The 24,419-nt window shown below is 40.4% G+C and overlaps 1 protein-coding gene across 1 annotated transcript in view; it reads right to left on the bottom strand.

Moving 5' to 3' along the window:
* LOC145443397 (uncharacterized) overlaps positions 1 to 24,151 on the bottom strand; it is a 32,125-nt gene extending 7,974 nt beyond the window's left edge. The window contains exons 1-13 of the mRNA XM_080321369.1: positions 23,916 to 24,151; positions 22,924 to 23,094; positions 18,775 to 18,945; positions 16,598 to 16,735; positions 15,921 to 16,058; positions 14,985 to 15,122; positions 13,370 to 13,507; positions 12,194 to 12,331; positions 9,630 to 9,767; positions 8,389 to 8,526; positions 7,703 to 7,843; positions 6,632 to 6,805; positions 983 to 1,596 (exon numbers count right to left, since the gene is read on the bottom strand). Coding sequence (XP_080177495.1) covers positions 983 to 1,596; positions 6,632 to 6,805; positions 7,703 to 7,843; positions 8,389 to 8,526; positions 9,630 to 9,767; positions 12,194 to 12,331; positions 13,370 to 13,507; positions 14,985 to 15,122; positions 15,921 to 16,058; positions 16,598 to 16,735; positions 18,775 to 18,945; positions 22,924 to 23,094; positions 23,916 to 24,000 — 2,322 coding nt within the window. The 5' untranslated portion in view covers positions 24,001 to 24,151. The remainder of the gene's footprint in view (positions 1 to 982; positions 1,597 to 6,631; positions 6,806 to 7,702; positions 7,844 to 8,388; positions 8,527 to 9,629; positions 9,768 to 12,193; positions 12,332 to 13,369; positions 13,508 to 14,984; positions 15,123 to 15,920; positions 16,059 to 16,597; positions 16,736 to 18,774; positions 18,946 to 22,923; positions 23,095 to 23,915) is intronic.
* Positions 24,152 to 24,419: the final 268 nt, after the last annotated feature.

The raw sequence follows: 24,419 nt of genomic DNA, 5'->3' as shown, positions 1-24,419 counted from the left end.
AATGTAGCTATATTCTCAAGTGTATTAATTTTATTTCGAAATTGAAATCAGTGAATTGCATTGCTAATAAATTCTGCACAGTGGATGTGTTGATAATAGGTAACGGTGAGTGTGACGGTTAAATAATAAATGTTAATAATAATAATGCACAGTCATAATTCGAAACAATGTTAAACATGATACATTTTGAACTCTCTTTAAACCTCTATCCACGTTTTTCTATCAAGGCATTAAGATTTATTTGGGATACAACAAAGCTTTTTGTCTTGGTTGCTGCCTTCCGAGCAGTGTGCAGCTTGGTGAAATAGCTTTGTTATTGAATGAAGCTATCAGCTCTTCTGAAATTCGCCCTCCATTGACAGAGTGTCTTTCTTTGTGTTTTGTCATAATACCGACTTAAATTATATTCCATAAACACGACGACCTGCTCGGCACAAACTAAAAGGACGGGTTTACCTCTCTGACTCCAGTCAAAACTATTTAATGCGCCAAACCTTCTTTGAATTTCAACTTTCGGCTTTCCTTTTTGACATGACAGTTCAGTGTTCAACCTATATGCGTAATGATGACGCATAGAATTGTTTTACGAATTTAGTATTTGGAAACATATTACGTAACAATTTCTAGCGTAGACCGTGTTATGCGAAATGTGACTATGGTAACAAAGACGGTTTGGTTTGAGCGACTTCTTGTGAGTTTAATTGTTGCGGCATACTTTGATACGTAAAATTTATTTGAATCTGGATCAAGCATGCGACGCAGGCCTACGTAGGCTGCGTAGTCGCGGCATATTGATGACAGCCTTCAAAGTAAACGAATTTCCTGTTCAGTTTATACAGTTTATACAGCCTGTGGTTTTAGTCCATGCAGCAACATTCAAAAGTAGGTTTTATGTTTTTAATTCCAAGCAACTATTCGCGGGGCGCAAACAAATAGCTCCGCGCGCCGCACTTTGCCCAGGTCTGTTCTATAACCTACTTACCGGGCTCGTGTTCCGTTTTCTCCTAGACGACAGAAAAACCGGTTTCTTCTCCCCAGACCTAGTCGGCAGTTTACTCTCCTCCGTAACAACATCCTGATCAATATCAACGTCGTCGCAGCCCACAGCTAACGTCACGTTCCCGTCCTTGATCTCGGTACAGTTTTTCTCGCGGCTCGCGTCGCCACCGAATATTCCCGGGATGGGAACGAGTGATCTCTGCCCCGCTGTTACTGGCTGGTCTCCCTCCGTCGACGCCATGAAGAAATTCTCGAGAAGGAGACTGCCGATTTTTTTGCCCTTCGTGTCGTCCAGGTCGGCCTCGACACAGCCTAAGGCAAGAACATTGATGTCATGAAGGTTTGCTACGTCTTTTAAGGCCCGGGTGAGAGTGTCTTCAGATCCGGACAACCTATTGAATGACACGTGTATTTTACAACAAGGGGGGCTAACCTTTTTCGCCAAAGCGCCACATGAGATATACGAATCATCGCACGGACCGTTTGATTGTTGATGAACTTTAAAACTGATGCTCGATTCAGATTCAAGTACTCGAATCATTGGGCCCGCAGCTCCATTTGCACAAAGACCACGTATATAATTATTGACCATGATACCTTAATATTGTGAATAGATATGTTATATTCCTTTACGAAGTAAACAATTTGCTTGCGTAATTGTTGAAAATATTTAGCTTGCTGTGCACAAGACCTTAGCTGTTATAAGCGCCATAACTTGATAACAATAACAATTACCAATAATGACACTGAATAATGATCTGGGTCTCATGTCTTGGATCATGACTGTTGTATATTCGGGTTTAGTCAAAAGTGATCAAAGTATAGTAGTCGTTCGTAATCAAGTAGAAGAACGCTCTTAACGAAAATAATGTGTATTAGAGTTGTTCAAAAATAACTTTTTTTCGGATTACGGGGTGTCATTGATGAAATTGTTAGGTTGCCTAAAAATACGCTGCACACCAAAACGGATCAATTCCAATCAGTAGAAGCCGAGGCAGAGTCAATTGAAATTTTTGAATTTATTAGCAAAATTTTAATTCTTTTTAAATAATTTCAAGATTTTCAATTGGCTCTGCGTCGGTTTCTACTGGTTGGCATTGAGCCAAATTTGGTGTGTAGCGTTTTTTTAGGCAATCTAACAATTTAATCAGTGAATCCCCGGAACCCGAATAAAAGTCATTTTTGAACATCCCAAGACTGTGCGTGCATTCGGACCCGTGTACCACCCCTGATATACGGGTGGGAATATACACCTATGACACACGAAAGCATAACCGTGATATAAATCGAGAACAACAGAAGGAGTTTCTATACAATCTTAAAATTCTCCATTAATATGTACCGCAATATGTCTGTGTGTTGTCTTCCGTGTATTGCAGTGGTTCTTAACCTTATCCCCATCGCCCCTCAAGGGACGATTTTGATTTTGAAGGGGGCGGAAATGCTTAGGGGGCGATATGGGGGGCGCTGAAAAAAATCGAAGTATCGATGGCATAGGGAGATATGATTAACGAGTTCTCATTGCAAATTAACATTTGACAAAATCTGTCAACTCTCGAAATTTTTCGTCGCGCTCCGCGCGAAATATATTCCGACAATGTTTGAAGTGTGTTATTATGATTGATGTTGAATGAATTGCACGTATACTTTGGGATCACAAATTCCCCGTTAAAACAGTCCCGTCACGCTTGTTAGGGCTAGTTTCAACAAAATGTTTCGAACTAGCTATATTGTATCCTGCAGCGCACGACGTGTCAAAATCGAAGAGGCAGTGTTCCACTTTTGAGAGTGCGAGCCCTTTGTACATTAAAGATGCTTTAAAGCTGTTTGGCGAAAATGATTAACCCTTGATGAATGATTAATATACTCATTTAGAAACCATACGACAAAATTAAATCGTCAGAATATTTATTCGCCGTATCACGGAGGATCGTATTGTTTAGTGTTGTGACTAAATTACAGTACTAAATTCTATGTGAGCAAAAGTCAAACAAAACAATAAAACAAAGCATAATACAATCAACTTCCCCGTATTGCCAATCGCAGAGGTGAATTCGGGATGTGTAAATCGGGCTCGAACCAAATGGTACTAAAATAGGGGGCGGCAGACCACGGAAACTTTCGAAAGGGGGCGCTGGAGCAAAAAAGGTTAAGAACCACTAGTGTATTGTATAAGTTTATTTTCTCTCGTCTCTTGTTATAACTAGGGCTGGGCAAAATCGAGTGCCTGAATGATTCGATTCTGAATCACGTAATATGCTTCGAGTCGAGTAATCGAGTATCACTCATTATGACGTCACAACAGGATGTACTATGTCGAAGTCCAAATATGAACCCTTTATGCCACCACAAAGAACGTAATGCCTGTTATCCATCACATTAAAGATACTTTGGTATTTTTTCGACCATACCGATTTCATTGCACTTCTTAACAATTTTGTTGGATGATAAAGACTTCGGAAATGTGTTATTTCCAGTAACGTTCGTAGCTTTAAACTGTGCCTGGTATGCTCAAACACGACCAATCAAGGTTTCACGGCTTCCTCAGTGGAAAATAGTATCAAAACTATAATTCTCGTCAGTAAATTAACTTTCAATTGCGACTTGCGAGGACCGTATAATTTCAGTACTCGGAAAAATCGTCTTTTACTACTCGACTCGAATCATTAAAATTACTACTCGATTCAGATTCGAGTACTCGAATCATTTTGCCCAGCCCTAGTTATAACTACCGGTACAGCTGACTTTGCCTAGCGTTCATTTTTTTATTAATGTATTACACGTCATACTTTGCCAATTTGGTTTTCATTTGAATCTATTTCTGTATGCTTGTTATTGTGCCGTTAACTCTCGATAATGGGCACACGAAAAGTCTTCGAGGTAGAAATTTCTTTACTGCAATGAATGTAGTTGTGAAAGCAATACTCAAGTTCAGTACCGCCAACTATATTTTCAACAACATTTTAACCCAAACTACGCAGGCACGCATGATTCATGACCGCGATATAATTATGAGTTATATTTTCGTCTACCACCCTTTTCGGTCCTTTGACTGTGAATACAGACTCTTTTCGCTAAGAACGTAGAAGGCCTATATTTCAGTTGTGTACTCATTTACAAGTATAAGTAGCGATATTGAAGACATGTCAAAACTGCTACCGGTTAATGTTGGCAGTAACCTAGTTCACTTGCAATCCCATATGATATAAACAAGCACCAAGGACAGAGATCGCAAAGTTTGCATGTCTGGGAGAATGCTAATCGTGTGATTGTCGAATGTTGACATGGAATGGCAACGACCGATTTTGCAGCTTCGTTCCACTATAGATTACTAACCTACGGATAGATACGCAGGTCCCGTCGTTACGCTCCGGCAAGCAGTTACACTTGTTGCTGAGCAATCTAAAAGCGGCATATTTGGTGGTGTTATAACTTGCGACCCGAGGAGTGAAATTTAATGAAACTGGTCTTAATTGAGAGCTACTGTCGCACTGATTCTGAGAATACAAATTAAAATCTTGTCGGGGAAAGGGAACCACGTCAAAACATCCCCTGAAATATGAAAATCGGCATTGTTCTGAACGATCGCTTGATGAAATTGCAATTGTTACGTTAATCGTGTTGCGGTGGTGCCATTGTTGGAACAATGCCGATTTTCGGATTTTGAGGGCTGTTTTGAGGTGGTTCCATATCGCCGTCAAGATTTTAATTTGTATTTTTGGAATCAGTGCGGCAGTAGCTCTCGATTAAGACCAGTTTCATTAAATTTCAGCCCTCGGGTCGCGAACTATAACACCACCAATTATGCTGCTTTTAGATTGCTCAGCAACAAGTGTAACTGCTTGCCGGAGCGTAGCGACGGGACCTGCGTATCTATCCGTAGGTTAGTAATCTATAGTTCCACTTCACTGAGGCTTTATTAAGAATTGTTTTGCAGCAGCGACTGTAGGATTTCTGGCAATCCAAGAGTTATCTTCCAGAGCGCAGAATTTACTGAATCTGGTCTTAATCGAAAGCTGCTATCGCACCGATTCCGAAAATGTAAATTAAGATATAATCAGGCACTGAAACACCCGTAATTCGCTCTCCAAGTCTGAAATATCGGCATTGTCCGAACAATCGGAGAGCCGCAACGTATCGTTGTCATGGTTATTGTTTTGCGGCCATCAGATTGTTCTGAACGATGCAGATTTTACATGTTGAGGGTGATTTTTCGTCAAAGTCCGGAGTCCATATTTTAATTTATATTTTTGGAATCAGTGCGACAGTATAGCTTTTGATCAATACCAGATATAGTAAATTCTGCGCTCTTGAAGATAACTTTTAGATCGCCAAAATCCGTCAGTCGCTGCCGCGAAACATTTCCAAATAAAGCCTCAGCAAAGCGGAACGAAGTTGCAAAATCAGTCGTTGTCATTCCATGTTTACATTCGATAGTCTGCATAAAAACTATAATTGCGGCAACTTACTTCGTCGGATTAAAAGTTTCGCCAGACGGCTCGAGATAATCCTTGCGCGAAATCTTATCCAACTTCATGAGCCGAAAAGTTTTTGTTAGACCAGCGGTTCCGAACGCGGGCAATATCGCCCCCCTCCCCGAGTGGGTGATTTTGAGAAACAAGGGGCGAAAATACCAAGGGGCGATAGGAGGCGAAAATCTTAGAACAGTGGTTCTCAAACTTTTCTAGACACGCCCCCCCATACGCAGAACAATAACCACGAATTAGAGCTAAATCGCGCGGAGCGCAATAAATTCACCGTTTTTATGTCCTCTTTTCCGGACCCGTAAATAGGGGGAGGGGCGAAAATTTGTGTCGAGCTTGATAAAGGCTCGACGAGTCGAAAAAGGTTGCGAACCTCTGTATTAAAGGATTTAGCATTCACTCGGACAACCTAATTTATGATGCCAGCCGTAAATAATTACTATACCAAGACGGCAGGCAAGCAATTTATGTAATAGCACAATGTGCGAATTTAGAAGAGATGATAGGGATAGAAAGTCAATATTAGGCTAGGTCGTGTGTTGTGTAATGTTTCGATGAGGTCGTGCGCAACTGTACACTGCACAGGCACACCTTAGAGCGGAGATAATAAAGTTAGCTGATTCCGTAGAATGCTAATTGTGTGATTAAAAACCGCTAATCGCGACCCATTTTAGGCGGAGATGATAAAGTTAGCTGATCCGGAAGAATGCTAATCGTGTGATTAAAAACTGCTAATCCGCAAGCATAAAGTTTGATAAGGTTACGCGCGATGAGAATCCCGGGGTTGTAATCAAGTGGTGCATGCGATGATATCTGTGGCATCAGTACGGTATAGTACAGTGACGAACTGGATTAGGCCTACATAATACAGATACATCGCTCTTCAATTGTGCGTGCATAATTGGTTGATTGGTGAGCGAAGCCATTACCTCTACGAGACAATCGTCACGGTCATTATCAAAAATATTTGCGAGTACCGCTGTTACGCAGTTGCTCATAGCTGACTTTATCTGTAGTTTGTTCCGGTTTGCTAAATCATGAGAATAATTTCCAAGTTTATGGGCTGCGATCAATCGGTTTTCTTAGTCCTGGGTTGTTAAATCCTCACAAACGCGCTAATTGACTTTATAGATCATCGGACTTAAATCATCGGACTGAAATTACAATATAGAAATGTAGCTTGCCTATCTCTGTCTGGAAATTCGAACATTCTTCTCCGCCATCCTTCGCTTCGACGTCAATGGTTTCCATTCGGTAAGAGAAATCTCCCCGCGTTATGCACGGCCCCCATTTCTTGACGCAATCCACGGCTTTATTGCAGCCTAGCCGAAAACAGGTATACCGTTAGCATTGACAAGACATTTGAAGAGGCTCACGGAGCTATAGAACTTCCATATCCAATTGAATAACGTATTCATATTGAAATTTGACCTTCGAGTGACACTCGTCATGGCTAATCGTCGGCAACTATAGTAGAGAATTGGAAATATCATAGTATTTACTAGCGAGGACGGAACATATTCTTTCAAGCAATGGTCATAGCACTTCCATGCGTGGCCGAATTTTACTTCTCATTCATTGTCGCAGTGCTGGTTAGCGCAATATGTAACCTAGTGGTAAGACGTTGCCAGAGGTGATGAAAGTAGTCAGGGTTACTGCTCCATTACAAGTAGTAGTAGTAGAAGTAGTACTTCCAAAGCATACCAAAGCTGTATACTTCAATTGGAAGAAGAAAATGGAAAGTTCAAGAAATATTCAACAAAGCAGTTGCAAAAGGCAGATTCAATGAGGTTTGACATGCTTTTAGCAGTAAACCAGAGGTGGATACATTTGAAATTGCGAGATGCGTCTCGCGACTGCATCAAAATGACTAACAACACTATACAAATATAGGTACAACGTTCGAAGATAAAAATACATATTCAATTACCGCAATACGCGGTCTAATGGGAGCGTTTCTTATGGAAATTTCATTCTTGAAAGCGATGCAAACATAATCCAGAACTACTGCATACTTTTCAAATTCAAAAGTGTAAAAAGTACTTGCTTTTTTGTCTGAAAAACTTAACAGTGTAAGTGGCAATTATGAAATAGGAAGACTGAGTAAATAGTGCATATAAATGCGCAAAATGAACTCCGAAAAAGTAGAAGTACTTCGTTGCTGATCCCCTCTGGGTTCTATCGGTGTGTGACACGTTTATATTTACACGGAATCTCACCAAATTCCCGTTCGATGACACATTCTCCGCCATTTTCAGCGTCGACCACGACTTCCTGATCGCGAAAAGACGTGGGCCCTTTTCCAACGCATTCTCCCCATTTCTTCAGGCATTCGACCGGGATTTTGGGATCGTTGCAGCCTATACATATAAATTAGAAGAAATAGATCAACATGTCGGTGATATTTATATGCCATATTGTAGCAGAGAGCCACTACATAGTCAGGATCGGGAATGCTGAATATTTGTAACAAACTTTTCTAACAAAGAACATCACATTATTTGAAAAGAGCAGGGTTTATACTCGTCTAGTGCTGAATTTCTTTTCATTCTGCAGGCGCCATACAAAGAGTGGGTCAAAGTTTAAATGGAAATGATTTCAGCCAAAGATGTTATAATGACGTGAAAAATTGTAATATACAAAAAGGGTTCACGGTGTAGAACCTAAGGTTCGTTTGCGAACGCGAACCTCCAAACTTCCGAAGTTCACACACAGAAAGCAGACGTGAAGCTCACATCCACACCAATCCTAATGCGCCTTTCCTTTGGTGTACCAGGATTCTGTATGATATGTGTAATGTGATACATTTTTTTGTGACTATAAGCGTAAATTTGGGGTTAGCCGAATTAGCCCAAGCGTAAAAACTTCTAGCATGAAGCATAAGATGAGATGATATGATCTCCACCTCGCTCAGTTCGTAGTACGCATTTCCCGCCATTGCGCGCTTTTGTGACAACCACCTCTCTGCGTGTGGAGAGAGGACCCACGCCTGTACAATCGCCCCACTTCTTGGTACAATCGACCGGCTTGAACGGATTGCACCCTGAAAATATACGACAGCCCTTCACAGTGTTTTGGCAGTGGGAAACCGATGTTTTCGTTAACAGTGCTCATACAAATAGGAATGAGACGTTTTATATGTTTGTCCTTGATGTTTTTGCGGAATATACGCCTAATCACGATATAGGGTTACTTACACATGATATGGTCATACGCATGCCATGGGTGAATGATATGTGCATATGTTCCATCCGTATAGCTGGACAAAAAAGGTACATAAATATCCTTGTAAGCCTTTATAAGTCTTGCATCACCCCTCCATGGTATCTCGGGAGCGTCAGGCTAGGAGGTCACGGATACCAGATTTCCAGATCAGGCGGGGTCGGATACTATCGGTCTGATACGGCACATCACACTTGCAGGATATAAGAGGCCGACGCTCAAGAAACAGACATCTCGATTGACTCAGTGTTTGTTTTTGTTTCGCTTCTCGCTAAGTGTCGTATAGGCCCCGGATCGTGTCTTTGGTCTGAGCCGCCGTGGATCGAGCCCACGACCTACCGACTAAGAAGCCGGACGCTGTACCGTTACGTATAGGGTTACCATACGTCCTCTTTTATGAGGATTTGTTCTCTTTTTTGAAAGTGTCCTCGGAGGACGCTCGAATGTCCTCTTTTTTGAGAATTTGTCCTCTTTTTTGAAAAGTTTGTGTGAAATTTGGACTGAGATACAGGAAATCAGTATTTAAGTAACGGTCCGGCGGTTCTTTCGGGAGTTGAGACAGAAAGACGACCTTATTTTTTGTCAAGTAACTGCAAACTCGGATTTTGATACGGTATTGTAAGTCTGAAAATTTTGAGAAATTGTACTCTTGTCAGATTCCCAAAATATGGTAACCCTACCGTTACGCCACCTCGTGAATAATACAATCAATACAACGTATTCCCTGCGGAGGACTATAAGTATACTGGACTGAAAAGACTATGGCTGCAGTCATAAACTTCCACTTGTTGACATGACGTGTCAACCTATAACGCTGCTAAATGATTAGTATGCATGACAAGTTTGCAAAAACCTGCATGTGCACTATGCAGTATTTACACCGGTACCTAAACGCTTCACATCTTCGGTGTAATTTCTCCTTACCCTTTCTAGTCCTCAAAACGCATCTGCCCCCGTGCTCAGCGGGATCGACCACGACTTGCTTCTGTTCGGATTGAGGTCCGACACCACGACACGGACCCCAGCGTTTCTTGCAGTTGACTGGCTTGTATGGGTTGCAACCTGTGGGAAATTTCCAGTTATAATACAGAATCCGCTCATACAGACTTGCCTATCGAGAAAATTTCAACTTTTTCACATTGGATTAGAATTAGAGTTATACCTACAAAGTTATTTTTCAAATTAGACTAGAACTAGAATTATAACTACGCAGTGTTTTCCAAATTAGATTAAAATTTGAATTAAAGCTATATACAGTTTTTTTTTTCAAATTAAATGAGAATTAGACTTATATCTACACATATATTTTTAAACTAGATTAGAATTAGAATTATAACTACGCAGGTTTTACAACTAAGATTAGAATTAGAATTACTGAATTTGCGAAAACAAGGACATTGAATGAGGTACAGTTCATATCAAATCCACAAATCATATAGTTCCTTCTCGCAAGCACGAGAATGGCAAATGTCTGTCCAACGAGATTCACTCGTTTCCCAGTAGCATTTCCAGGAAATCCAGAAATTGGACGAATTATAGTGAGAGCAGAGCAACATTTCACAAATTCGATCGGAATTAGATTACAGGCATTTCTTGCTAATTAGACTAACTATAAGACAGCTAGAATTATATAGCTGTCAAATTCTACCAGAGAGTGAGTGATCGTCGTTTGATTGGTAGTGATGATGCGTATACAATTTTTATATACTTATTAAGCGAACGCACAGGTATACGCGCTAGGGATGGTGTGAACCTCTGAAAGGTTCAGGTTCGTGTGAACGCGAACCTTTTTGAAAGGTTCTGTGTGAACGCGAACGTGAACCTCATGACGTCACGGGACGTCGTTTTGCTAATTCCTACCCTTCATTTCAGTGAAGTGATAGCCTATAATGTACACGATACCCAACGACGACTCGGGCCACATTATGCCACAATGCTGAAGTACAATGAAGTGGTTTTAAACGTCGCCAAATGTATCAACTGGGGCCATCAAATGATATAATAATCCCATAAAATCAATATCTTTCGTCGCTTTGCCGACAATTTCGACGAGGACTTGCAAGGGAATATAAGCGAACGTGAACCTCAAGTTCACACCATCCCTAATACGCGCTCAACTCTTTCATTCAATCACATGACGAATGACGATAGTTGTAATAAATACTGACGTAGTCAAATTTGCCAGCAGTTTATCGGAGGTGGCCACTTTCAAAATTGTAACAATTCATAAAACATTTCCTTCGGCGAAGAAAGTGACTTAGAATAACAACAATTTCTCAGCAACAACACTACGTTCACTTCTTGGACATTGTCGGATTGAATCGCTATCTGAAAATTTGGCTATACTATTCAATTGTATATTGAAGTTCTGTACCTCCAAGAAGCTCTTTACATGTCATCTGTATTCGTCCACAAGACGCAAACAAGCCGCTGCGAAATGCACTACGCGACAACGCAAAATTACCATTGCCACTAATTCCCACGCTCTTCTAAGAATCGGAATACCGACTTTCATCACTAGTGTTGCCAAATTGGTTGTTGAGGTCGACCAGCTTATAAAATCTCGTCAATATTTCTGACGCGTGTACGTCATTATCAACTCAATGTTTGGTTTCTTTTAAATATATACATTAGGGCTGTTCAAAAATAACTTTTTTTCCTGAATCTTGCTGGTTACTTGATTAAATCGTTAGGTTGCCTTAAAAAACGACGCATACCAAATTTGAATTCATTCCGACAAATATTCGCGGGTTACGTAGAGTTTGAAAATTTTGGATTTGCCCAAAAACGCAAAAAAAAATTTTTCTCAAATTTTTTTGCCAACCCCATGAAATTGTTGGGCTGTCTTCAAAAACTATGCAAAACAAATTTGACTCAATTCCAAGCTGTAGAACCGGAGTTATTTCAGTTTTTATTCGATAATTCTGGGATTATCCTTGATTGGTGGATAATCCAAGAATTATCACCGAAAAACTGGAATAACTCCGCTTCTACGGCTTGGAATTGAGTCAAATTTGTTTTGCATAGTTTTTGAAGACAGCCCAACAATTTCATGGGGTTGGCAAAAAAATTTGAGAAAAATTTTTTTTTGCGTTTTTGGGCAAATCCAAAATTTTCAAACTCTACGTAACCCGCGAATATTTGTCGGAATGAATTCAAATTTGGTATGCGTCGTTTTTTAAGGCAACCTAACGATTTAATCAAGTAACCAGCAAGATTCAGGAAAAAAAGTTATTTTTGAACAGCCCTAATATACATACACACACATTATTTTCACATTCTCACTATTAAGTCAAATACCAACATTGCGTGTTGGTTATAATGCCAATTTTATATAGTGCGTCCCGCGTTTGGATTCAGATTTTGAATGCGGCCCGCGAACTAGAAAGTTTGTCCATCCCTCCTCTAAATGATTAACGAATTGCGCACCAATCAATCAAATACGTCGTCACCAAATCAGCATAATCCAGAACGCTAAAATCGCTCACCGAACTGTCTTCCAAGCTCGCATTCTCCGCCAAACTTTTCAGCCATCACTTTCACCTCATCACGAAACGACGAAGGTCCGTCGCCGATGCATTCGCCCCACTCTTTGGTGCAGTCGACAGGCTGCTGTTTGTTACAACCTAAATCCGTTCAGTCTCCGTTACCACTCAGTTATGGTGGCGCTTATTGGTACCAGTATTTGATTCTTATTGTATAGGACCGGCAATTAGCGCCACATATTACTTCCTCGTGTGTCTTGCTTCGTAGTTATACCTATGGTTCTTAACCGGTGTGGAACACTATAGAAGTAGGCTATACCTGAGCTAAGGTTCCGTGGAGGTCAAGGCACAAACTCAACTCATAATATGATTTGGTGTGCAACATATTTTTTGTCAACCTAATAATTTTATCCAATACCAGCAAAAATTTTAATTTGTTTTTCAATTGCCCTAACCTACAATCCTGATCTCGAATACTGAAGACAGCCTAAGAAATTGCTGACTTGTGCAGCACCCATGCGAGATGATACCGTGCGAGAAAATAGTAGGCCTATTTGTCATTTCGGAGCACCCTCGTGCAGAGATGAGCATGGATTAGGATTAGGTTTTGAAAAAACAGGATTTGTGAAATTTTGTCGGATTTGGATTGGATTTGGATTAGACATTTTTTTCGGAACGGATTAGGATTTGGGTTGGATTTACCTATTTTCCGGGAGATTGATATGTCGTGTGGCGAATGGCGACAAACTTTATTCAGATCAGTTATTAATGCACCTATGGTTACTAAGTTATCTTGAATCAAGTGAATCGTTGGTTGTGAAAGAAAATTTTCGAATCCCTCCATTGCATAAATTAGTATTTTTTCTGAATTTCCAGTTGGAATCGGATTAGGATTGGACATGAACTTGAATATGAAAAAGTTATGGATTAGGATTTGGATTTGGATTTGAAGGTTCGGATTTGGATTGGATTAGGACATAGAAATTTCAAATCCGCTCATCTCTGCCCTCGTGACAGCAGAACGTTTGTCTATTGTCCAACTACGCATCTTCCTAGTTGAAGGCGTAATTAGGGCTGGGCAGAATCGAGTACCTTAGTGTCACGCATTATGACGTCATAACATCAGGAAAGTTGGGGGAATTGTGTACAGCCATAAGCGTAATTTGCATAGTATCTTACCTGTTTGTGTTCTGAGATTGCATCTTCCGCCGTGCATTGCAGGAGAAACGATTACTTCAATACGGCTCGAAGACGCGCCAAAGCCTTTACATTGTCCCCATCGTTTCTTGCAGTTAACAGGCTTATAAGGATTGCAATCTTGAGCAAAGATAGCGGTCAATTACTACAATCAGGGCCGTAACAGCACTTCGTCAGGCCCCCCCCCAAAACGTTGGTCTTGGGCCCCCCATGAGGTGATAAACCGAACTTCTGGGGGGCTTCGCCACCCAGACCCCCCTCATGCTTCACGCTGTTTACCGCTACCTGTCATCTACGGTGGGGGAGGTTTAGTGAGTCAGCTTTGCTTGCCTAATCGCGCGAAGCGCGAGAAAATTCTATAAGTAATGACTGAATCGGCAATATGATCGGGAATTGCATATATGTTGCTATCAATTTTTATCCTCTCTCTGCTCACGTAATCTGATTTACTGGTAGAGCTGAGTGAGATGTGTTTGAAAAGGTAGGACCCCTCAATAATAATTAAACATCTTCGGGTGTATACCCGTTGGCAGGAACGGAACAGCACTTCGTCAGGCCCGCCAAAAAAACTTGAGTCTTGGCTTCCCAGAGGGTGTAAACCGACCCCCGATCACGTTGTTCGCTTTTGACACGAAATTTCAGTTGTACTGTTTAGTCAGCCAGCGCCAAGCGCGAAGATTTTTGATAATTCATCATAAAATCGGACAATAAGATCGGGAATTGCATATATATTGCTATTAATTTCTTGTCCTCTCTACTCACGTAATCAGATTTACCGGTAGAGCTGAGTGAGGTGTCTTTGAAACTTTAGAGCCCGTGAATAATAATTAAACATCTTCAGGCGGGCGGGCGCGTTAGTATGACTTCGTTACATGATGTTATTTCGTGATCTCCTGTCTGCTATACCAAAAAATATAGAATCACCCAAACGTACTAAACTAAAAGATCACACGATTTCAAATTGGTTTTTCTTCACAGGCATATAGAATTTTTCCGTGCGGGATGGTATTTGACTTGCGAGGTTCAGATTGACAAGACAGGAACATTCAGCGCCAGTCTTTTAGGCGCCTATGGACAATTAAACCAATATGCATTTTGTTTTTATATATAACGTAGTTTTCGGTCAGCATGAGGGCAGTCCTTTTCTGCCAAGGTTTCTCGCTGCCGATCGTTCTAGCACACTTCTTGGAGTCGCATGTTACATGGTCTCAAACTTTATATGTCTTGGTGCGTCGTGGCGCGGTAATGGCCTACGCCGATATGCCCATTTCTATAAATCTTGCGTATTTTTCCTTGGACGAAGAGTAGCCAATAATCATAATATTTGGCAACCTGAAATCGCGCACAGCACGAAAATTTTTTAAAAAGTCGCATAAATTTTCAAAAATACTAATAATTTATGCTAATTCACGAAATAAGTTTGGGCCCCCTTCGAGCTCAGCCTCCCCCCAATTGGGGGGTTTGGGGTGCGGCAGTTACGGCCCTGACTACAATATTGTGAAACGCCCATGTTCCAGTGCTCATGAACCGCGAATCAAGATTAGATACTTTGTTACTGACCGGCAGCGGAACGATTCAGTATATTCACGGAACTCACCGAACTGTCTTCTGAGGTTGCATACCCCTCCAAACTTTGCCGGCACAACGACCATTTCCTCCCGAGAAGACGAGGGCCCTTCGCCGAAGCATTCTCCCCATTTCTTAGTGCAATCCACTGGCTTGTTGGGATTGCAGCCTAAACACAGATGTGATATAAAGGCATGCAGCGATGGCGCTCGAGTATAAGTAAAAATGACCCCTTAAATTTGTTCTCAGTTACAAGCTGCAGTATAGTGATTTCCAATCGCAACTACTTCAAGTGGAAGTGAAAAATTGAGATATGAAAAGTATTGTAATAAGTCGTTCCAAAAAGTAGATTTGGGCGAGGGCTGGCATAATAATTTTAGCAGGTAATCAGAGGTTACTCAAAAATCCACTTTCTGATTAACATAATCTGAAACAGTGACTTCCAAAGCGGGCCCTGGGGGCGTTAGCGGCATCGAAGACCGCTAGCTAGAAACTGGGCGATTGGGGGTGCATCGAGCAAATGGGGTAGGCTACTACAGAAATCAGGGTGGGAAATGCATTAATTGATGTCTATACTTGTGAAGGGATATATGAATGTTGTGACCATGTCGTTCGTTGTTGTAGAAGGCCAATTCAAACTGAAATCGTTACCAACGCTCTCCATAGATGTAATAATAAGTAGACTTGCTTACAAAACCTGCTTAAGCAGAAGTGCATGGCAGTAGTCTATAAGAACATAACCCCTCAAGCAACTAGCGTCAATAGGCATAGTCTACTTGAGTATTCCGAAAAAGTTGAAATACTTATTTACTGGCTAGTAACCACCTCTGCTAATGACATACAGTACATTCTACATGTACAGTACACATACACTTGTACTGTGGACACATACATACATTCCATACATGGACATGGACATACACACTACACGTAAGTATGAGTTCTACCAGGTGAACAAACTCTATACCTCGCTCCACCCGCAACACGCATTTCCCGCCGTACTGTGCAGGAGACACCACGATTTCTCTACGCAGCGACGATGGTCCAACCCCATTACAAGTCCCCCACCTTTTCGTGCAGTCGACTGGGGCACGTTGATTACATCCTAATGAAAATAAGGAAATGTGAATTTGATATATTGAGCAGCAGAGGTACGGTCAAAGTGTAGTCTTCATTGCTACTCAAGTGGAAGCACTCAATTCCTATGATTAAATACGGAAAATTGAAACCTACAATGAAATATCAGAGTCAATGCTTGAAGTATCACTAAAATTTACTTGATTACCTCGAAACAGTAGAAGTACTTCGTTACTGCCCACCAGACTTGGTCAACTAGATGATTTGAGCGAAATGTGTTAATATGCTCCAATCTTAATTCTAATCTTGTTTTTCCTGTAAATGTGACAAGAGAACTGTACAGAGCGAAACGAGCCAAGCTTGTTGTACAGGCAATTGTTATAAGCACTGATTTGATATAAACCGAAATTGATTGTTTTTGTATATCCTTCAAATTCGAAATTTAATTCAATTCCCAAGTTTTTCAAATCTAATTTGGCGAAGCGGAAAATTTTCTACGAGTTTACCACTGCTCAGCGCTGACCAGCTCTGTTGAATAGCCTTTGAAAAGTCCCTGATCTGACTTACCGAATTCTCGTTTCAGAGTGCATTCCCTTCCGCCGTTTCTTGCTGGAGTTACAATGATTTCATCACGAAATGATGCAGCTCCGACACCACTGCAGCTCCCCCACCTCTTCACGCAGTCCTGTATTGGACCACCGCATCCTATGATATCATCAACACGCAAATGTTATATCGTTGAAAACTGAAATCGAACTAGCTGATACTTTGGATGTAGCCCACGTATAAAATTTATACATACATATATATATATAATACATATAGGTTTAGGGTTGCATTCAAAACAAGAATGTTTGAAACATGTTTTTATTGTTGTTATTTGTTTGCTTTAGTCATGACGTCACGAACCTTTGATTGCGATGTCACAATTGATTATCATTGACAATTGAAAATATTGGGTAAATATGACTCTTTCGACGAAAAAGGCTTCCGGGCCCTGTCATAAACGGACAAAAAATATCTTTAATCAGAACTATATCGTTATGTAGCGTTTTTACGGTCGGCGGTCATCATCATCAGAACATCTGTTCCGTACCAATGATCTATATGTACGATTGTACGTGCTATAACTGTTGAACCGACGACGATTTCTAGGTTTCTAACCATTCCATATTGTATACGTCGATTATTAACACTGGTATCCATGACTTATCCGCTTGGCGCTCAGCATGGAAGGGTGGTGCAAGACTTAGAAAGCCTACAAGGCTATATCTGTACCCTCCGTGTCTATAGCGGCATATCCATATCATGCACCCATGGTAGGCATATGCACAGATCGTGTGCGTGTAGAGTTGTAGACTATATATAATGAGTCGGTGTATGGACAACAATATACAACGTCCAACATCCTAACGTGCGACGTAAGCTTCAATACTCAAGTACAACTACTAACAGGGATACGGGTAAGTAAAAAAGTAAGTGTTCTAGGCCTAGTATTGCATAAGAAAGTGAAATCTGTGAAGTACAAGAATTCCAAAATCATAACCACTTGAGTAATGATGTAATAAGTAATTAGGAAAAAAACATCTTAAGTTGGGGGATGTGGTACCGATGAGACACTGGGACCGAAAATACTTGAAAAATTATCTGTGATAATCCTATGATTTCAGTACACGACTTTGTCTACAATGGCATGCTGGCAGAATCTTTCCTCACATACAAAAAACTTCGACCAGCGTGAGTCATGGAGTATGTGACAAATGATTTTCGTTTTGGGGGGTGTAAAATAAAATTGGATCGACATATACATTTTTCTATATCACCTTCCAGACTAACAAACCCGCAATAATTTTTGATGTGAACTATAAGGCTTGTATCAGGGTATATAATGGCACATATTTTTGGAATCGCACCATCCTCGCTCGAGTGGACTATTTTCAATACAATTACAATATTTATAGGGTGGGGGACCGATGGTACCAGCATAGCCAAATCAAGCAAAATAGTTGTACCAACTAATCACCCAAAAACAGAAACACGCCTACATATATGGAGGCTGTAAATCATAGTTACCTGTGGAGTTTTATCGCTATTACGGGGAATTTGAAAGTCAAAATGTCGAGTTTCCGGTAATATGTATGTGGCAATAATTTTGTAAGTTTCGGCGGAAATCAAAACGTGATTTTATCCAAAAATTTGAGTTGATATAACCTATTCTATTCTTGAAGGTGGCGACGAAACATTTTTCATTGGCATGCTGTAGGTCTACCTTAGATTATAGTACACAACAAAACAAGTCGAAAAATTTGAGTTTCGAGCGTAAGTCTCATAGGTCTCATGGTCGTGTTCAATTGAACCCACCAGGTGAGGACCGATGATACGTTCGAGCAACAAATTTTAAACGTTTATAAATATTTTTTGAAAAGGAGGATATCCACGTAAATGTCCGCAATAGGTAGATCTTGTATCAAAGTGTTAAGACAGCAAAAGATCCGGCATTTTCGGCTGAAGTTGTGAGGGCCAGAGATCATTTTGCATTTTTCCATCCATCGGTACCACATCTCCCCTACATCGATGCGGACCGTAGAAATTAAATTTTATAATTCGAGTAAGTATAGTAAAAGTAGGACAAATCCTACTGAATAAACCGACAAAATAGTATTCCGCAACTGACTGACTCTGCATGTAATCCACAAGGAGATCTGATAAGCGTATATTAGTGATCAATTTCATTGCCAACTTACCAAACTCATATCTGAGCTCACAAGCGCCCCCGTTCTCGGCTGGTTCTACCTCTTCTTCCAATCTGTAGGAGCTGCCATCAAACACAATGCACGGTCCCCACTTTTTAACGCAATCTTTCGGCACATTCGCGTTTCTACAGGGCGGTTGGATTTGGCACGAAGCATCGCAGTCTTTCATGCACAAAGATATAAACACTGGTTAACGCAAACGTATATAATATCAGTACGCGTCTTCCATAACACAAAAACGGACAGCGGTGCACTGTTCTGGGAGGAAACGGCCATAGATTTTGCCGCTGGCAAACATTTGTTGGATGATTCTGTTTGTGGGCAAAATGATCGAGACGACAGATTTCGCTATCTGGGTTCGACTTTTATCAGAATGCGCCAACCTATAGTTTGTGCCAACGGTAGGAATTCATGTATCATCCAAAATAGCATTTTGAGCATAATCGATCTCTTGGAGTCGATTATTCGAAATCCCATGCCGATGACGTCATATTTTGTGATACGATTGCTGACACACAATGATCTTTCCAATTTTCTACTATAGTTGCTGACAATCATCCCTGACTAGTGTCAGCCAAAAATACTCGGTTTTACTTCAATATAAATATATTATTCAATTGCATATTGAACATCTGTGCTAGCAAGAAGCTCTTCTTATTACTTGATCTCAAACTCTAAATCAGGAGTTGGACAGTAGGCTACCTTCTTGAAGTACTCAATTAGATTTGGCCTACTTGCACTGCTTAACCTTTTCAAGAAAGTAGATTTCAAACCTACTCTGTATAGATTTGACAAGTCTTGGATATAGCTACTTATTCTTTTACGGCGTAATGGCTCGAGTCGCAATTTTTCGTTGATTCGACTTGACTCGAGTCATTTTCTTAAAAATGGAAACTGATTCGACCAATTCACGTGACACGAGACACTCTATTGCTTGATTCAATTCTCGTGTACCAGGACAGACACTTGAAGGATAGGCGCATAAACCCGAGTTATCTGTTGGAATAAACATACGTGAAGTGAGAATAGTGAGTAGCCTACATCATGAATTCGAGACCTTCGATATCACCCAAGAGTTGCACAGAAGAGCGTTGAACCCGTCCTGTTCTCCATAATGAACAATGAGCTCAATGACCTGCATGGATTCGGACTAGAGTCTCAACACTAGGACTCGGACTCGACCCGTTGCTCCCTGACTTGGAATCGGATTTAAGTCGCAGTGAATTGAAAATGACTCGACTTGACTCGAGCCAAAACTATAAAAATTAAATTTACTTGTGACTTGGCTGCAGCCTTGCGTTCTAGCAGCTGTGACTATGGTTGCACCAACTCTGTCTAAATCGGGAATATCTCAGAAAATCAAAGGGAAACACAAAACAACTAACAATAGAATGATTGTACAATGTCAAAAGGTGGTATATGATAGAACGATGGTAAAGGTTTAAAATTCGACTTATCGGTCTACCTCTGATACTATAAGATCCCCTCGTGACAATAACAAACCAAGTCGTGACAGCGTGACATCAATCTAGATAATCGGGCAGAGGATAACAAGATCTAAGTAAACAGAAACTGTTGAGGATTATATCCATTCTTGGTATGCCAAAAGAGATGTCACTGTTCACTAGGGTTGTTCAAAAAAAACTTTTTTTTCCAAATCTCACTCGCCTAGTGACTAAATCGTCAGGTTGTCCAAGAAAACGATGCACACCAAATTTTACTCAATTCCAACCAGTCAAGGCCGTGCAATCTTGAATTGAAATTTTTAATTTATTAAGAAAAATAAAAAAATAAAAATTCTCAAATTTTTCTGTCAACCCCATGAAATTGTTGAGCTGTCTTCAAAGACGATGCAAAACAAATTTGAGTCAATTCCGACTTGTAGAAGCGGAGTTATTCGCGTTTTTCGTTTTTCGTTGGGATTATCAACGAAAAACTCAAATAGTTCCGCTTCTACTAGTCGGAATTGACTCAAATTTGTTTTGCATCGTCTTTGAAGACAGCTCAACAATTTCATGGGGTTGACAGAAAAATTTGAGAATTTTTATTTTTTTATTTTTCTTAATAAATTAAAAATTTCAATTCAAGATTGCACGGCCTTGACTGGTTGGAATTGAGTAAAATTTGGTGTGTATCGTTTTCTTGGACAACCTGACGATTTAGTCACTAGGCGAGTGAGATTTGGAAAGAAAAAGTTTTTTTTGAACAACCCTACTGTTCACACTATAGCCTACTTGATGCCAGATACGAATATTTAGGCCTGTTATGTAACTCATTCGCATTACCTCTAGAGCCCGATTGTCGCTTGGCTGATAATACCGAGTCGATCTCACACCTCATGATTTCACTGATTAACAAAAATAGAAATTGGATCATCAACCATTTTGTAAATTTAGAGGTTTCTCGGACCCCCTGAAAATGATTCGCGGGCCGCGGCTGCGAGAACCACTGTGCCAGGGAGTCGGAGAATTATAATCTGCGACTGATAGACTGGTAATATTGATCTACCTGTTATAGTTTGTAGGAAGTGGTCAAAGTAGTAGGGATATGGTTTGAACTTGAGGTTCACGTTCGTTTATCATATATTACAAATTTTCACGTCATTATAACATCTTTGGTTGAAATTTATTGCATTTCATCTGCAGGCCACTCTATGCATGACGCTGGCAGCATAAAAAATCAACGCTAAACGAGCATGCACATTGCACACTTTGACAATCTCAAAAATTTTACTTGCTTTGTTACAAAAGTTTGCTCGAAATACCCAGCTTCCGGTTTGTGAATATTTAGTGACTCTCTGCTGTGAGCTTGACCCGCAATACACAATATCAAAAGCGAAATACGCTACAGGTATAGGTAGTCGGCGAATGACGCTTATTCAACCAACCAATCAGATTGATATCGTTGTTTAAAGTAAAAATATATAACAGGTGTGGGGGTCCATCGTGATTTGGTATGTTTATTGTATCATAAAAACCAAATCTACACGATTGGAGTGTTGCTACTGCTACTCCTGTGTAACTTGTCAATGGGGTAATATCGGTAGCAAGTATAGAAGCCCGTTTTACACTCTGCTCAATATCAATTTATAGCAACACTCTGACGCCGAATACATTGTCCGGTCTGGCCTAGACCGCTAAGGCGTAAGCTTATCTTTCCTTGCAAGTCCTCGTCGACATTGTAGGCAAAGCTACGGAAGATATTGATTTTATGGGATTATTATATCATTTGATTGTCCCAGTTGAGTTAATACATTTGGCGACGTTTAAAAAGTCACTTTGTACTTCAGCTTTGTGGCATAATGTGGCCCAAGTCGTCGCTAGGTATCCTGTACATTAACATATCACATCACTGAAATGCAGGGTTGGTATTAGCAATATGACGACATGTGACTTCATGAGATTCACTTTCGTGTTCGCACAGAACCTTTCAAATATGTTCGCATTAACACGAGCCGGAACCTTTCAGAGGTTCACACCATCCCTACAAAGTAGTCATCGTTGGTACTTAAGTAAAAGTAGAAGTGACTTAGTAAATGTCTACTGAAGTACAAGTATATGCAGAAGTGGTCATTCCCAGTAAGTAAAAAGTATATATTCTAGGTCTCGTTTTTTCCTAAAAGTAACTGAAAACGGATAAGTAGAAGTAGTAAAAAATCATTTTCCGGGGCTGTAACCAAGTTGCAAGATTCCGAGTCACAACTCACAAGTCAATCTCACTTTTATAGTTTTAACTCGAGTCGAGTCATTTTTAATTCACCATCGAGTCCAGTACGAGTCCGAGACGGCAGCAGAGGGCCGAGTCTGAGCGTTATGAATCGAGTATGAGTCCAAGCCATTGCGTTGACTGTTCCGTTTTGAGTTAAATTCTTATTAAAGCCACTTTTTACAACTCTGCTCGGTGATATGTGGTCCATACTGTCCGAGTATAAAGTCATATGACTTGGTCTGAGTCATACGTAATGACTCGAGCACAAGTCAAGTCAAAACACAGATCGACTTGAGTTGAGTCGAAGCTTTTTCCGTATTTTGAGAATATGACTCGAATCAAATCGGATTTATGAGTGATAGTCGGGTCCGATGTCGGCCGGGCTCTCGTTACCACAGTTCAGCGAAAAAATCTAGCTACGGTGTTACTTACATTGTTGAACCATTAGATTGCAAGATCCGCCGTTTGCCTCTGGTATTACGACATTCTCCTGGCGAAAATAAGACCCGAATGAGGCTGACGTTGCTCCTCCACTGCCGTGATAGTAACAAGGACCCCATCGCTTCACGCAATCTTGCGGAAATTGCACGCCACCTGGTTCTCCTAAAATTCAACCAGGTCCGCTTAAAACCTCTGTGAATATATCATCTGAGAATTCTGGAATATTCAATGAGAAATATATCCTGCTTCAATGAGAAGCAGAGACGAGCATCTCTATCGATATCAGCTCTATCAACAATTTCATCAATTCGAAACAACACAAGATTGCGATTCTATGAAAAGATATAAGAACAGGGTTGTAATCAAGTCACAAGATTCCGAGTCCAAGTCATAGAGCTAAGGGTCAAGTCCGGGTCATAGTGTTTAGACTCGAGTCATAGTCCTAGTCATAGTATTCACTGTTCAGTGTTCATCATCGAGTTCAAGACAGGCTCAACTCCTATTTTTGAAACTCTTGGTTGATATCGAATACCTCGCATTCAAAAGATACTCATTTTCTCACTTTTAACAGGTTTATTGAAACAGATAAAAAGCAGTTTCTTTTCTGTGCCTTTAAAGGGGCACTGCACTCTAAAAATGATGTGGTCTCAAATTGAAGGGCGAAAGAAAAATTTTGGCCGCAGCCGTTTTCTTCAGAACGCCACCGTAATGGAGCTGTAGCGTATTGAAATTTCCACAGATGCATCACGCTCCAGCAGTCACGCAGAGATCGAATTTATATAGTTGTCAGCCGAAGTTATCGGCCTTGATACACGATACACACACCCGACTCATATACAGTAGACGTAACACTGACTCACAGTAAATATTCATTATAATCTTTCAGGGATAGGATTTAGACACATATCTAGTGAGAAGATCCTTTACATTAGCATACAAAAAGAGCTAATAGCTATATCTATTATCTGTAGCCCTCTTCTTACCGAAGATTCGATCCCAGAGAATGTTACTACCAGCGTCTGCACACCACGCTAAAGACAGTAGCACTGCTACATAAGTTGAAATCATTTCATATGCAGCATAGATTTCAAAATTGCACTGTTGAAAATAAATGGTCGTAAGAATAATACCGCATAAATGCAAGTCATAATAAGCGATATAAAGGTAACCGTACTATAATTTCTAGTCCAATACACGGGTGAATGCAGACATAGATATGTATGTTGCTTTACCTAAAGTCTTCCACGATGTCATAAGCAGGCCGTGTTATTTTTGGCATATGCCAAAACTGCCAAAAATAACTTATTTTTGGCATTTTTCGATTTTTATTTTTGGCAGTTTTGGCATCGTCCTTTAAATAGATAGTTTCAGCCTCGAATTAGTCACAAAAACGCTTTTTTGGGCTAGTTTGTCAAAAGACACCACAAAATGTGCAGCATCCACGTATAATCAGTGTCAACAAACAATAAGAAGAAGAAAAAACCAAA

The sequence above is a fragment of the Botryllus schlosseri genome, chromosome 7 (genome assembly GCF_051294905.1).
Source record: "Botryllus schlosseri isolate E-star chromosome 7, Bs_hap1, whole genome shotgun sequence".
In the NCBI taxonomy this organism is placed as follows: Eukaryota; Metazoa; Chordata; class Ascidiacea; order Stolidobranchia; family Styelidae; genus Botryllus; species Botryllus schlosseri.
This window is presented reverse-complemented; position numbering and strand designations above follow the sequence as displayed.